At 31.8% G+C, this 17,207-nt stretch overlaps 1 protein-coding gene across 1 annotated transcript in view; it reads right to left on the reverse strand.

Annotated features, from left to right (window-relative positions):
- LOC140447414 (uncharacterized) overlaps nt 1-13,045 on the reverse strand; it is a 35,759-nt gene extending 22,714 nt beyond the window's left edge. The window contains exons 1-3 of the mRNA XM_072540052.1: nt 12,764-13,045; nt 4,851-5,138; nt 3,632-3,812 (exon numbers count right to left, since the gene is read on the reverse strand). Of these exons, the coding sequence (XP_072396153.1) occupies nt 3,632-3,812; nt 4,851-5,138; nt 12,764-12,856 (562 nt within the window). The 5' untranslated portion in view covers nt 12,857-13,045. The remainder of the gene's footprint in view (nt 1-3,631; nt 3,813-4,850; nt 5,139-12,763) is intronic.
- Between the last annotated feature and the right edge of the window lie 4,162 nt (nt 13,046-17,207).

A 17,207-nucleotide genomic window follows, 5' to 3' on the forward strand; every position in this document is an offset into this window, starting at 1 on the left:
GCTTGTTGTAGGAGTTAGTAAACGCAGCATCCATCGCATCTACAGCTTCCTCACGCCTAAAATTTCATGCAGCTATCTCGTGCACCTTCAATAGGCGGCTAGCCAATACAAGATCGTGGATTTTCGTCACATTATCCTCCATACTAGGATACCCATTAAACAAATTTTTCGAATCATATTAAAAGGTAAAGCACAGCAGGGCAAAAGATCGGTAGAAAGACGTCAGAACTCACGGCTGGAAGACCTGATGCGATGGCTTGACCGCTCCTCCGCAGAAACCTTTCATCAAAGCTACAACTGCAATTTGGATGGCTAACCTTCGAAAGGAGATGGTGCGATATGAAGATCGAACGAGAAAAGTCACCGTACACAGCACCAAGCGCGCTTTGATTTCGCTGCGCGATTTTTCTTCCAAAAACAAGAATCGAATCACCGACCGATATTACTCTTTTTCCGCGCTCAAAACAAGTTAAATTCAACTGAAATTTTTACAGTAGCCGTCAACAAGAATTTACTACATTAGATAGTAAATTTCTCTTTCGGCAGTGGCGCCATAGGGTGGTGAGGTTAAGTACATATCGGACCGCCCTCGTACATACGTATGGAATTAAAATAAAACATTTTTCGTTATCAATTTGCATATTTAGTTACCACCCCTCGTACAATTATAAAACTTTTTTAAACAAAACATTCCACATCGCTGGACGACTAAAATTTGATCGCCCGTTGTAAAATGCACTCAGTTATATTCCATTACAAATGTATAGAAACTAAAAATGCATATCAGCGACACTAAACAGAAAAATACAAATGTTTTGAGAGATGCGTGACCTACATTCATATTAAAAATGTTTATCACTATAATAAATATGATAATTCATGTTGTGGTATTTATTTACATTGATACATTTAACTTTTGTTAAAAATAATGGATGTAAGATTGAGGAATATTTTTAAAAGATAATTTTATGAATTACTACCATTGATCTCCACATAAATGTCAAATAAAGTCGACAAGAAATATGGTTAATTGGTATTGATGATCTATGGGATTGTTTAGATAGTAACAGATTTTAAATAAATGCTCACTGTATATTTTGCATATTTCTCACTGCCACCTTGTAAAGGGTTTTCACCACCTTTCCTTGTGTTACTATATTTGGAATACTATTTATTTTATTATTGTCTTTATTCCACTCTAAACAGTTCTGAAATACCTCTCCTGCGTCGAGTTTTTGATCCCCCCTCTGAAGTCCTCTCAGAATCTGTTTCCGTCAGGCCGTTTTGGAGTAGCTGGTTACGTGGTGCAAGAAGTCGAATTGGCGAAAGAAGGGGACAATCTTTGATTGTGATTGAGGAAAGGTTACAATGTTGCAGTAACCGGGGGCAGTCATCTCTTTTGTTGAGACAATCGGTTTGTTTCTCGATTTCAATAGCTTCTCGAATGATACATGTAATATACTGCATAAGTTGAACATGAATATCTGTGTTGTTGGTCTAGAGTGTTCTCTTCAATAGATCAGACAAAGGATGAAAATTTTTGGTGAAAAATAAATACTTTTTTAATTCCATTTAATTTCAAATTTAGAAGAAATTAAAGGAAAGACAGATAAGATCAACGTCTGTTTTGACTTGCAATTCTTAGAAGGCACAGATTAAAGCAGAAATATGAATTTGGTTTTGACAATTAGCTTCCGGATTTATTAGAAGAAATGCTTTGGTACAGTCAGGTTCCTTATTCGTGTGTGGGGGACTGACTGGAAAAGTTTCTGAAAGCTCCTGATTTAGAGACAACTTGTGCAGATCTATTTAGGAGCGGCTAAAGACACGAGGTAGAAAAGCTAAGGTATATTATTATAGACCAAGAATAATATACACAAAGTTTTTTCCCTATATCAAACAGGCAAATAGATAAAATTATCATCATTCTGGCTTAACAACCCTGCCTGGATCCTAGTCTTCTCAAGAATTTCTCTCCAGTCGTCACTATGTATCGCCTTTCTCCGCCAAGCATGTATTCCCACATTTCTCATGTCTTCTATCGATATTATCAAGGAACCTTGTTCTGGCTCTTCCTCTTCTTCTTTGACCAATGGGTATCGTTTTGTAGAGTTTTATTTTTGTATTTCTCGATATAATTGTGGATTTAAGAAGATTGAGCCCACAATAGCATCTGTTATCCGTGCAAATTCTATGGTTTATCTCTGTGGTAGTTTTATATTCAGTGTGAAGGAGCGTTACCAGGTATACAAATTCGTTCACTGCTTCTATGACGTCATTTTCTATAACAAGTGGTCATAGAATTTGTGGTTACGTATTTATTTTCATATACTTCGTTTTGTTGGTGTTAACTATTAAACCCATTTTTGTAGCTGATTGTTTTAATGCTACATACGCCTCTCGTACAGCGTTTTCCGTTCTCCCAACAATATTGATATCATCAGCATAGCAAGGATTTACACTGATTATTATATATCAAACCATTTCCAAGGCAGATGAAAATCTCCTGCTTATATTTGAACGAAGGATCCTGAGAAGAATATTCGGTGGCATCTGTGAAAATGGTGTTTGGAGAAGGAGATACAACTACGAGATATATCACAGATATAAACATATATTTGGTGGTAAAGACGTAGAATCCTTTATAAAAATAGGAAGACTAAGATGGGCAGGACATCTGGCAAGACCACAGCAGAACAACCCTCCTAGAAGAATCCTTATGTCGCAACCTGTGGGAAGTAGAAGTAGGGGTAGGCCAAAACTCAGATGGAGGGATGGTGTAGATGAGGATGGTAGACAAATAGGCGCAGCAAACTGGCAACAGTTGGCAATGGATATAACTGAATGGCGTAATAGACTTGGGAAGGTCGAGGCTCTTTTATAGGGCTGTAGCACCAATGATGATGATGATGATTATATATCAAATCAATGGTTGTGATTTGTGACATACATATTACTTTTTATATAAATAGATAAAATTCTCAAATAAAATAAAATAGAATTTATTTAATCTTCACCAAAAACTTTCTTGTCTATGAATTTCCATGTATATGGTCCATGATTTTATACAGGTCAAATTAACTAATAGAATCTATAGTTATGAGTCCACAATACTGATTACAGTTCTGGCTTGAACAAACACCATCTCCAAACATGCCAGAACAAACCAAACAAAATGAAGTACAGCTCCTATCCTTTTTAACACATCAAATATAATCCGAGAACCTATTAAAATGGAAAAACGCCTTGATTGTTTTAATATTAAATCAGATGACGACATCCGGATACCTTCAACACATAGATAGCTGTTAGTTGCAGTAAAATACAGTCAGTTTTTTTCTGTTAATCCAGGTACAACATTCAAAAAATCTCTATGTTACCACCCAACCAATGAGATCCGCAAACTTCATCGCCATCAATAGAATAAAAATAATATTACAGCTGAAAAGCATAAGTAATGCAGTAAACGGTGTCTGTAGGAGACTAAGTATTTGTTATAGGTATAGATGAAGACTCCACACAGCGAGTCAATTTAAGTTGCCAAATTCGACATCAACTGAATGACTTTAAAATTAATCTTGAGGAAAAGTTAAAAATCAATAGACAATAAACGAAAATATTGAAGACTCACCATTGTGTCCATAGAGTATATAGTCCAAGGAAGCTTCTTCTGTGTTTGTAATATGTTTATCAGTACAACAGGAGTCAATCAATTTCTCAGTGTTATTTACCATACTAATAACTTCTGAGAACATTTTGAAACTTTCTGCACATTTGTAACATATCAAAGATGGTTCCTTATCGCTTATTACCTGAAAGCAATCAATCACTAAATTTGTTTCGTTATTCATTTTTGGGTTTATTACAAATACTAACAAGCTATATTTTCATGAGTTAAAGAGGCATCAAAAGTTTCAATGTACTTGTATACAATAACTATTTAAACAATCTTTAGCAATTTCATAAATTTATACCAATGTTTATAAAGAAAAATGTTATTAAATTATCAAGATTTTGATCGTAAAAATAAATTTATATAAGTAATCAAAAATTATGCCCTTTATAGCCTCTAAAAAAGTCCCCAGACTTGTGTATGACCAAAAAAATAGCCACACAGCAAAATATTGAAAATTAACGGATAAAAATAAGCTGCAAAATTATTGCTCAAAAATAAATAAAAGCATCGCATTTTTCTTTGTGCCATTATTTTGGAAAGAACTAAATTTCCTCCAAAACATTTTTATACAGTAATCAAAACGATTTCTGCTTAGTTGAGGAGACATGTCGTGGAATGCAAATTTTAGATTCCCCATGTCTCTATTAACATCTTTATCAACGTCTGGCTATGCCTTGCAATTTATAGAAGGCTCAGATTAAAGCAGTTATCTGAATTGTGTTTCGAAACTATTTTACGGATTTAATATCAGATGTCGCTATTGCGTCCGTTTCGAAGCCATTTTATCGTTGCTTCTTAAAGACAGAAAAGATCTATTTTTCACGTTGAGAACGCCTATGAATAACTGTTCTGATGAGCTTTATTAAAGCGAAATACGTATAAACAGATACATAGACGATTTGTACGTGAAATGGAATCTTTACTGTCTTTTTCATTTTAATCAAAAGGTCTTGTGTATTGGTAGTTTGATTTTTCTTTTGCAGTGAATTTTTTTAGTCTTAAGTTTTCTGAGTTTGGTTCGTTTTATTGTGATTGTGATGACTGATGCATTGAAATAGTAGCTAATATTAAAATTCAAATAAATACATGCAATAAATGTGGTAAATACTTTTTTTTAGTAAAACTGCCTCATCTACAAATTCTCAATAAGTACATAAATACCTAAAATACTCACCACTTCTGGAATATAATCTGTCAGTGTATTAATAATATCGTATCTCGCATACAGATTCAAACAAAAGTTTTGTTCAATCAGCTGCAAACAAGTCCTGCACAACTTGACATTGATGGTTTTGTTGGTGACACACAGTTTATTGTCTCTAACGTACACCGCTTTTGTTTCAGAACCACCGTAAAGGGAAAGTATCTTATCCGTGCGAAGTATTTCATTTTTAAAATTAACTGCTTCCTGGATTTTTTGCAAACAATTTACACATATCACTGGATCGATAGTATCAATAAACTAAAACAGAAAAAAAATAGTTGTAGCGATGATATTAATACTATACATGATGTACAGGACAATATTGAAAAAATAAACATTAAAAGAGTCTAAGAAAACATGTTCAGAGGTGCCGTAAACAAAGTCAAAATAGCCTTGTTAATAGCCAACGTCCGAAACGGATAGGGCAAAGGAAGAAGAAGACGAAAACATATTTTTTGATAGATATTTTCCAATTATTAGCACTGGTGGTATAGCTAGTATGAGACGACTTGAGTCATATGAGTTCCCAAAGCTATAACAATTAATCCAGTCCCATTACACAGTCCTTTTCTCGTCTCTTAGTAAAAACTCTTAGAGTACTTTCCAGCTCTTCTTAGTAAGATAATAATGTTCAAATATTTCCTGTTTGATTTCTTGATGAACCAACCCATTCTACATAAGGTGAATCAAAAGTTTCAAATCTTTATTTGTGCAGATTTTATTTTAGCGCCATATTAAAGACAATATGGTAAATAAACATCGACTTTTTTATTTATATTCTTCTATCAAATGAACACAACTTCAAAAAACATTATTCGCAAGAAATTGCTCACCAAAGATTAGATACTGTATTAAGATATTGTCAGGCATGGCGTCAAGAAGGTTGAACACGAATAAAGCAATTTTAGCATTTTTCAAAAAGATAAAATTTTGGAATTTTATTTTAAATATTTAAGAACTTTTTAATTGTACATAAAAATTAGAAAAAACGCATAAATTTCCAGCAAATAATATGTAGATTATCTTTCTGTAGGTATAAAGTCCTAAATATGTTCTTTTACTACTTCCTGAACTATTATTCAGGTTGTACATTTGAAGCTTCACTAATGATGAAAAATGCAAAGTTTTTCAAGCATTAAAGCAAAAAATTTCAACTCATTATCTTTCAAACGGTGCTAATTAGGTTTCTGGTAATAATTATAATAAGAAAAGTAATGGTGCATTTTTAAAAGAAGCTAACTTTGACCTATATTAACCTAGGACAAATCGTTTTATGAATGTGTGCAAACATACCATATTTCCTCTCTCAGTATTTCAATTACAACATTCAATTTTTTTCTTACTTTGCTAATGCAAAAAATATATCTGAGATAGTAATTGAATCAATATTCAAGGTATCTGTTCAGTCTTTCTGAAATTTTATCACTACATTGGACTTACATTTCACACCATAGTAAAGTTGTTTGTTGATTTTTACATTAGTAAAAATTTATTGAAAATCCAGAATGATTTTACAGATTTCTATGCAAAAATTAAATGTATTAAAATTCAGAAAAAATAATCTAAAAACATTTTACATAAAGAAGAAGATAAGTTAACTCTGTGACACGAAGGGTAAAAATTAATAAAATCATAAAGATCAATGAAAATAAAACTTTAAAAATAGAAGAAATTAATGATTTAAATAGATTAGAAAAGTAAAAGATATTGGACTACAAGTGGTGAAGTTGATAATGTGCTTAGCTAAAGATAAGAAATGTGCTATAAGCAGATAGATAAACAGAGCAGTGAATCAATACTAGGGAAACAGCCAGGTGAGGTCTATATGTAAAAACTAATAGAATGAGGCATAAAGAAGAAAATAAAAGCATCATAACATACAATAAACACATAGAGAACATGAGAAAACCTCCAAAATCAGAAATAAACAGTGATATCCAATGATTTGCACAGTTTTCAGTTCGCAAATCTTTGCTTCATGCTTCAGTATGAAAAAAAAAACATTACATTAAATTTGTTAAACTGATTGTTAATCACTGAGAACATAATTATTGTATATTCTCTGTTGGCTATATCCTCTTTTCTTTATTTGAGTAAATGAATTCAAATAAAATTGTAAACTAAGTAATTGAATAGTTTTCCCAAATATAGTAAATTATCAGCCCTGTTGACTACCATTTAAAATTTGGACTAACGATGGCCTCATATTATAGTCTGTGGCCTTATCTAAAAGCATGTATGGATAATTCCGTTTTTGTACCAAAGGTAACATCACGTCGTAGTAACAGCACAACAAAATCAAACCTACTGTAAATCAAATGCATAAAAATATCAGAAACCAAGCTGTGTTTGCATTTAAGGATATCAAAAAATTATGTGTTACATTTCATGTGTATTGTTCTGAAGCTAGTTTCTTGTGGCATTTTAAATTAATTATTATTTAAATGGGAATAAGCCACAATTAAAGGTTAAAATACGTTTATTGACGCTTCAATTTCCACTTCGGAAATCGTTCTCAAAATACAAACATTGTAAAAATATAAATATAAACATTCACAATGTTTGTATTTTGAGAACGATTTCCGAAGTGGAAATTGAAACGTCAATAAACGTATTTTAACCTTTAATTGTGGCTTATTCCCATTTAAATAGTAATTAATTTTATGTGTAAATACGCTTTATTATTGTTCAAGGAAAGTTCCAAGTCTATGGCCAGTCAAAGGATATGTTTATTTTTGAAGGTTTTTGACAAGAAAAATAACAACTTTGTGTAAATAAAGATCATTTAATGGAAAACAAATATAGTATTGTAATTGGAATAGGTTTGATAATTGGAAGTTTAGAATTTGTTCAGCTTTGGAATTAACTTAAACATTGGAAGCAGTATAATTTGATCAATTTGATGCCATCGGAATTTGAAAACATGGTCACAGAGATTAGAACTTTACCAAAAGTTGATTTAAATATGGAATTGGTAAAAAACGTTACTAAAACTCAGCATAAACAAAAAATATATCTGCATCAGCTTTTTGTGTGATTCAAAAGTAAATTAAAGGTTTGAAGTTCAGTAAATTGGGGATTACAAAGAGTATATGCACTGTAAAATTCTGTCTTTGAAGGTTTTTGACATATCTGATATCATTTTACCACAAATGATATCAGATAACTAGAATAAATATAAAGGTAAAAAAAATTAAATACCAAAGCCATTCTATTACTTTTTGTGCACTTTTTGGAGAATCCATATTAACAAAAGGAGGTTGTTTGATGGGCCAGATAGCTAAGGCGATAGAATGTCTGATTTTCATACAGAAGGCTGAGAATCGAATCCCAGCACCAGTGAGAACATCTAGATATTTTAAAATATCTATAGGCCCCAGGTCAAGTCTGAATAAAATAGGTACCTTGGATATGCAGATTATGCCAAGCATATGCCAGAGTTAGGAACAAAGTTGCATAATAATGGTATGAAATTCAGGATATACAATGAATGGATACATGTTATGGACAGAAGAAGAAAGTTGATAATGTGAAGAAAATATACATAAAATTTCCAGAAAAATTAGTAGAACAGTAAGGGAGAGAAAATTACTATATACTACTCAAAGGTACTTGATGATTATGAGGTAGCTAAGGTCCATTAGCTTAGTTCAGGCAGATTTTGACAGATTCATAGCTGGAAACCTAACAACACAAAAGTTCCTATCTCACAGTTTTAACATCTTAAATAAACTTTTATTATAGACTCTTTCATTGCAAAAAGAAAAATTATTACAAATAGTGGAAGTGTATACTAAACCCATAAAATGTTGGGTAGTATATATTTAAAAAATATATTTGTTATAATTTAACATATTCTAGTAAACATTTGTATTAATCACGCTGTTTATTTTATTAAATATAGTTCTATTGTTGTTCTGCATGACATAAATAGATAGCATAACTGAATGAATTGTTGGAAATTACTAATATGTATTTGCTTTGTTTGTAATATAGTACCATGTATTTGCTTTGCTAAATCCTCTTTGCATAGGGAATTATACTTATTTTGTAAGATAATAAAACCAAAGTTTATGTTGACTTCATCCTATAGTCCTTTTCCATCATATTGATAGCACATTATGTATGCAAATCCTCAACAGGTCAAAAAACCATAGGCGTCACCCTATACTTGTTTTGAAATATACTTTTTTTGTAATATACTCACTATACCTTTTTTGTGCGTAAAAAACGTCGGTATATATGCCACATGATTATTGTTAATTATACACGGGTGATTACGAGAGAATTCAATGTTTCACGAAATAAATTAATGTAAACAGTAATTTAAAGGTGATTATTGTTTTCTATACAAGTTATCACCTGACACAAAAAGAATACCTTCTTTGAACAATTACCTGGAATTACTGATAAGGCTTCACTAATGATAGTTTAAGTAGTTTTTATGCCACATTACAGCTCATGCCAATAATATAAATTAGAAATTGTTTGCATCTTCCATTTAGTTTGTAGATGTACATTGTTCATGTCTTACCTACCTACGTTTTTGGTGTCGATATTTTGTTATTTGCATTTAAAAATGACGTCGACAACAGGTTTTATCCCGGTTAAGTGTAGTTTTAAAGGTGCCTTCAGTCTAAGAGAGAAAAATATAATATTAAATGTACATGATGCACTTGTACGTCAACGCCCTTTAAGTAATGTTCATGAAATCGTTAACTTGTGTTCAAATATGACAGGGGTTGGAGAAGCAACAATTTATAGATTCCTAAAAGAAAGAAAAGGAGGAACTGTTTCATCTCCCAAGAAGAGTGGAGGGAGTAAACCCTTGGAAATTGAAGAAATACATAAAAACATGATAAGATGCATCGTCCACTCATTTTTTTTTAACAAAGAATTTCCAACCTTGGACAAAATCCAAACATTAATTTGAGAAAACGAAGAGTTACCAATCATAAGCAACAAGAAATTATGGGGACTATTGAGAGAGATGGGATTTCGTTGGTAAAAGAATAGAAGAAAATCCGTTTTAACTGAAAAAGATTACATTGTATGTTGGAGACGAGATTATCTAAGAACTATTAAAAAGTACCGAGAAGAAGGGAAAACAATTTTTTATTTGGACGAGACTTGGCTAAATGAAGGTCATACTGCACCATATCTATGGGTTGATACAAATGTGAAAAGTTCCCGTCAGGCATTCATCGAAGGTGTATCTACTGGAATAAACAATATTCCCGTTGGAAAAGGACGCAGACTCATAATAACCCATATTGGAAACGAATACGGTTTTGTCAATGGTGGATTATTAAGTTTTGCCTCAAAATCAACCAAAGATTACCACGAGGAAATGACTGCTGACGTTTTTGAAGAATATTTTGAGCAAATGTTGGATTTAATTCCAAAAAATTCTGTCATAGTCATGGATAATGCTAGTTACCATTTAAGACTAACAGAAAAATTGCCAACAACGGCATGGAAAAAAGGAGAGATAATCGAATGGTTGGATAAACACGCAATTGAGTACAAGGAGAATTCGACAAAAAAGGAATTATTACCTATTGTAAGGCAACATAAAGCAGCTTATAAAAAATATATAATTGATAAAATGGCATTAAACCGTGATGTAATTATTTAAGTTTACCCCCATACCACTGTGATCTAAATCCGATAGAAAATATATGGTCTCAAGTAAAGGGTGAAGTCGGACGCAACAACAAAACTTTTAAATTAGAAGACTTACAACAATTATTAGAATATTCCTTATCAAAAGTAATTCCAGAAAATTGGAAAAATGCTGTTAGTCATGCTCACAAGGAAGAAAATAAAACGTGGAATTTGGATAATATGACTGATGCAATGCTGGAACCGGTAATAATTAACATTGGAGTTGAAGATTCCTTAGATTCTGAAGAAAGCAGTGAATCTGAAATGGAATTTGATTAAAATAATATTCATTTTTTTACAAATCGGCCCCTGTTACGGCCACAAATTATTTTATATATAACCTTACATTATTTTATATGTAATCTTACATTTCTTGCAAATTCATTAGTACCTGTTAATCTCCATCACTCCGACACTGGCAACTTTATTTAGGGATTAGTAACCCTCAAAATTATTGTATTCTATTCTGCTTCAACCTTTATACCTGGTGGTCATACTCAATTTAAAATTGTTTTCCTATATACTTCTGTAAACTTGTTGACAAATATCTATTTTTCATTGAGTCACCTGTATCAACAGTTTAGGGATTTGCATACAAAATGTGCTATCAATATGATGGAAATGGACTATAGTAAAACGTCAACAACAATTAAATATTCCGCAATGCCTTTTCTGATTGATTGGTGGTGACTGCTTAATTTTGTGGAATTTATTTCCTTAAAATATTTTTATTTTGTACAGTAATAAGTTTATTATTTTTTATCAATACATTATATGGCGCAAATAAATAAATATTGATTGTTGGTAATTCGTAAAGTTCTATTTTATTTACGTTTGTTTAATATAAATATTGGCTATGAGTGTGTATGCTTGGTTGTATAGTCATTTCCAGCCACTTCTAGTCTGCCAAAAAGTAACTAACTAAAATAATAACTAAATTCACTAGACAGTTCCGACTGGGAATAGCGAACCTCCTATATAAGCTGTTTAGCTTTACTAAGCCATTTTACAGATACACCTAGATCATATTCAGAGGCAAAAGGAAGATCAGAATCTAATTCCTGGGAAAAAATTGTCAAAGAAGATCTATATACTCTAAATGACAATGAAACAGACAGGTTAGTAGATTAACCAAAAAATAGAGAAATTATATGTACTAAACATATAATGTATCAAAGTTGAAAGGAAAGGGGTAAACCTTTATAAAGGTTACATGCATTTTATATAGTATCATGAAAGAAAAGATTTATATGAAGATTCTACGAGTTAAAAGTTTTAAGGATTGGAAGGACCAAAATAAGGTTTGTTTACCCAAAACAGCAACATATGAACTTGCTGTTGAATGATGAAGGATTTAATAAATTTATGGCAGCAAATCTAAACCTTACTTAAATGTTCAAGATATGATTTTTGCTAATATACATTTCTTGATCAATACACTCATACATTGGAATTCATTTTTGCATTTTTGCAAAAAACTAGCTGAAGCTGTTAGAATTAAATCTGATCTCAGTAACTTTTAGTTTAGAATATTAGCAATAGGCAATATTAAAAATAGTCTGTCAATGGGAAACTGGTAGAATGTAAGGTTTTACTTTTTTTTATTTCTCAATAAATGCTGGTAATCATACTGGTAAAGCACTGTTTTCTCTTTCATTTTAACATCCCTTAAAAAATGGACACTTTTTTTGTTGGGTTAAATATATTTGCAAAAGGACAGCTAGTGTTTACAAGAAAGCAAAATAAAGTGTTTACATATCAAAAAGGGAATTAAAATGGCAAAATTTCATATTGTTTGTTTTACTATCCCTAATTTGGCTCATACATATTAAAACTAAATGAATCTGGTGTACCTACTTCTATAACCATAATACATAATTTCACATATGCAAATTTTACAACTTTGAGTAACATAAAAAGATCATCCAAACTGGTTAAAAACATGTGCAAAAGTCCTTTTGACACTACTCCCTAAATTTAAGAATAAAATACTGATAGTTGTGGCAGTAACTCAAAAGCAAATTTGAATTCTCTCATAAACTACTATAAAATATAATTAAGTGAACGTCACAATGTTTGAATTGTATATTATATTTTACTGTAACCCACTCAAATAGGAATAATAGGTCAATAGTCTCTCAATAAAACAAACTAGAAAGCAGTGTTAACTTTGGCGTTCGTGTTACTGCTACATCTTGAAAACCTTCAATACTCACGCTTTTTCGTAGTACAGCAGTTAACATATCACAAATAGCACCTTGGAGCTTCTCATAATTATTATCATCAGTCAAACATAACCTACACAACATTTTTTCCGAAAAGGATTATAGTTTGAACTTAATCAACTAACTTGTCGGCTCCTATTCCAATCGAATGTAGAATTAATACATTTTTGAATAAACAGTTACTTTTTAAAAATTGTTTTTAACTTTCGTAGATAACAAACTCTAAACTCTAAGAAACTGTTTTTCCGACGCTTATATATGTCAAAAATCTGAGGTTATGGAAGGATTGACGCTTGACATGTCTTCCCTGTTATGTTTTTTTGTTTTTTTTACACCTCAGTTTCATCAAACTACTAACAGCGGCGTTGTATAATTTAAATTTATTAAAAAATTTTTTTCATAAGAAATCCGAATTGATTGTTATATGTAATATATGGTAGGACATTTATGAAATACTTCATTCAGAACCAAAATATTCCAGTTATACTAAATTTAAGTTAAATAGCATGTAAATGTACGAAAAAAATATTTTAATTTTTGTAATATTTGAAACACAAATTCACAAAGTTGTTAGTTGAGATATACAGTAATTAATAATTTAAAATATCTTAATTTCTTATTTGATTACAGGCTAGCTATTATCTACGTATAGATTTGGTCAGTTTCACTTATACGTTTTGTTTTAAGTTAATATTTTGCAAAATTTTATTGCAATAAAGCAAACAATATATTCTTCAGGAATATTTAATAACGGAACTGGCTTTTCTTTTAACTGAATGAGTTGCGCCAAATGTAGGCAACTCCTTTTCTTCTCATCCTTCCTCCAGTAGTTCCTTCTTGCAGTGTTGCTTGAATTGTAATGTTTCTTTAAATAATTGATATATAAGATTCAAACCAAACGACACAGTTATTTTTAGAAATCTGTATATATTTACAGTAAATATTCTGGTCCAAATAGCAAGCAAGTTTAATCAATGACAAAAATCTAGTATTTAAATCTAGCATTTAAAGCTAATCAATGAGAAAAATCTAGTACGTTTTTGTTGGATGAATCAATAAAATAATTGCAACAGGAATCATCCCCGGAGAAATGTCCGTTTCGGAACCTAAACTGTTCACCACTTAAATTAGTTGCTCCTCATAAAGAGAATACATACGATTATGCACAATTTGTACAAGGATTTTCAAGTTGGGAATCATTACCTAAACTTATCAGTCGCTTAATCATAAGTTGTGTTATGTAAGGAAACTCTAACAACTTTTTCTTTTTAGATGGTCCCTTGTGTACCTACATTTGATTAAAATATATTGTTAAATTGTTCCACAGGAATTTGGACCAGTGCAACTGCTTTATAGCCCAAATCCCCAAAAGTTCGTGTTGGGCTTTTAGATTTAATAGTATTGTGGAGGCTGTGCATACATCTGTTTGCTGTCTGAATTCTACCTTTAATCTCTTCCGCGATATCGTTATCTGCAGTGATTGTTGCTCCGAGATATTTAAAACTCTCCACTCTTTCAAAGTTATAAGGGTCTATTGCAACATTTTGTCCTATTCTATCTCGTCCCTTTTGTCTGTTGATGCACAATACATGTCATGTATTTGGTTTTCTCTTCGTTTACTGTTAGACCAGTTTTCTTTGCCTCTACCTCCAATTTATTAAAAGTCTCCTTCACATTGGTGACTGTGTTTCCTACAATGTCAATGTCATCTGCGTATGCTAGTAGTAATTTTGGTCCATTTACTGTCAGTAATTCTGTTTTAAGTTGTGCTGCTCTTACTACTTTCGCCAGGATGATATTAAAGAGGAGAGATGACAGCGAATCTCCTTGTTTCAGGCCACTGCTTATTTCGAAAGATTCTGAGAGTTTGTTACCTATCCGTATTCTGGATCTACTATTCTGGAGCTATTCACACATAACTTAACAAGCTGGATAAGTTTTTTTGGAACTGAGAGTTCTGCCATTGCATTCCACATCTGATTCCTTTTAATGCTGTCGTACGCTTGCCGGAAATTTATGAAGAGATTATAGATAGTTCTATTGAATTTCCATCCTTTTTCCAGCAGCTGTCTTAGAGTAAAGATCTGATCTATGGTCGATCTATGTTTTCTGAAGCCGGCTTAGTAGTCCCCCATGAAACTTTCTACAAACGGTGTCAGCCTACTTATTAGGATGTTCGCTAAGATTTTATATGCCGTATAAAGTAGGGATATGCCTCTATAATTAGAGCATTTGGTTTTGTCTCCCTTTTTATGGATGGGGATTATTATACTTTCATGCCATTTTGTTGGTATTTTTTCTTCTTTCCATATAAGTGTTATTATTTTGTGTATTTGTCTATGTAGAGTTTCTCCTCCGTACTTAAGGAATTCAGCCAGTATATTGTCAGAGCCTGGAGATTTTCCGTTCTTCAATTTGTTAATTGCTCGCAATGTTTCATCTATTTTGAGGTCCTCTACCGGTAGGTCCACCCCAAAATATATATATTTTCTCAATATTCTTCATCTTGATGTATGTTTAGTAAAGTTTTGAAATATTCTTGCCATGTTTGGAGCAGTTCTTTTTCATTTATTATTAATTCATCATTTTTTCTGAGTACAGACACGCATCTAGGTTTAAAGCCTTTCTTTTCGTTTGACACTGATTTGTAAAATGCTCGACTATTTGACTGTTGCCTATCCTTTCCATTTCTTCATATTTCTGTTGCTCGTACTTCCTTTTTTTCTCTCTAATTAATTTTCTTGTTTCTTGGCGTGAAGTTGCATAGTTTTCTTTACTTTCTGCTGTTCCTTGTTGAAGCATAATGTTTCGCTTTATCTGTCTGTCGTGTAGTTTTTCTTGACATTGTCTATCAAACCATTTCCTTGTTCTCTTCCTGCTTTTTCCTATTATTAGTTCTGCTGGCTCCATAATTGATTTATCCATTTGTTGCCACTGCCACAGCCTGTCGACATCATTGCTCTGGTCTACTGTATTTAGATGCTGTTTAATTTCTTGTTTGTTTGGATAATTTTTTGCCGCCCTATATTGAATAGAACGCTTTAAGGGAAGGAAAAAGATAGTTATCCTAACATCAGTTTAAATAAAACAAACTAGATAATTTATTTATTGATACTTTATTAAAACTTTGTATTTATATATTGGACAACTATAATACATCTTAAAATTTAGAAGCAAATAACAAAAATATACGTAACTTTTTAATTTACCACAAAATATATATCAATTTTATTTCCTAATTCACAGATTTTTGGCCTCGAATTTTGTTTTAGAAACAATTGTTGCAGTATATATAGTACGCTAAATTTCCTAGAGAAACTATGGGTGGTGCCTATTGGTGTGTTAATATAGGTATAGCAGTGTATGTTTTTCTGTTTTAATGTGGTTACATATATTCGAGACAAAGCCGATTGGCAAGTACTAGCTAAAGTATCAACAAGGTACTTATAATGTCTAACTTTTTCTATTATCGTATTAAAACTGGTTAAGAATTCAACATTGTTGTTTGTAGGATTTTTAGTAACTTTTTCTATCTCTTCGGATAGTTCATTGTCTATTTGTAGATATTTGTCTCTCTGGGGACCACTGGTCCACTGAGGAACATAGGCTTTTTCCTCGTGTTTCCAACCCCTTCTATCTTATGTTGCTTTTATCCAGTTTTTATTTAGTCTTCTTAAGTCATCAGCCCATTATGTAGGTGTTAGGTGGAACCGACGCTTCTCTTGTCTTTCTTCGGTCTCCATTTTAATAACCTCTTTGTCGATCGCATATCTGTCATTCTAGCCATGTGTCCTGCTCACCTCCAATTTATACTGGCTATCCTTTCAATGACGTCAGTCATCTTGGTTCTTCTCCTGATCTCTTCGTTTTTTATTGTGTCTCGCACAGTTATTCCTAACAGGGATCGCTCCATTCTTCTTTGTATGACTCTCAGTTTGGTAGCCCTATACTTTTGTCTTTTCCTTAAGGTGTCAATAAGTTTGTCAGGAGAGTGTCATGGTTGAATAATTTAAGGGACTGGTTTAAATGCAGTTATTTAGAACTCTTCAGAGCAGCCGTAGATAGAGTAAAGGTAATGATGATGATATCCAACCTCCGATTGGGAGAAGGCACTTAAAGAAGAAGAAGTTTGTCATACCTAACCTTATCAAATGCTTTCTCACAATTAATAAAGTATATATACAGATTTTTATTTATATACTGATATGATCCGAAAATGTATGTAAAGAAAAATTAATAGAGAAAAAGAAGAAGACACAAAAATTTGTAAAATCATGTTATAGTTATAGCATATTTAGATATACGTTTTAATTTTATTGTGTTGTGAAGTTATATTGTTTTGTGAAGAAAAGAGACTTTTTCAATTTTATATTTACGGTAAATTTCGGACTTTTCAAATTAGGATAGGTATTTAAGATTAGCTTAAGTAAATAAA

Source organism: Diabrotica undecimpunctata, chromosome 8 (genome assembly GCF_040954645.1).
Source record: "Diabrotica undecimpunctata isolate CICGRU chromosome 8, icDiaUnde3, whole genome shotgun sequence".
Taxonomy (NCBI): domain Eukaryota; kingdom Metazoa; phylum Arthropoda; class Insecta; order Coleoptera; family Chrysomelidae; genus Diabrotica; species Diabrotica undecimpunctata.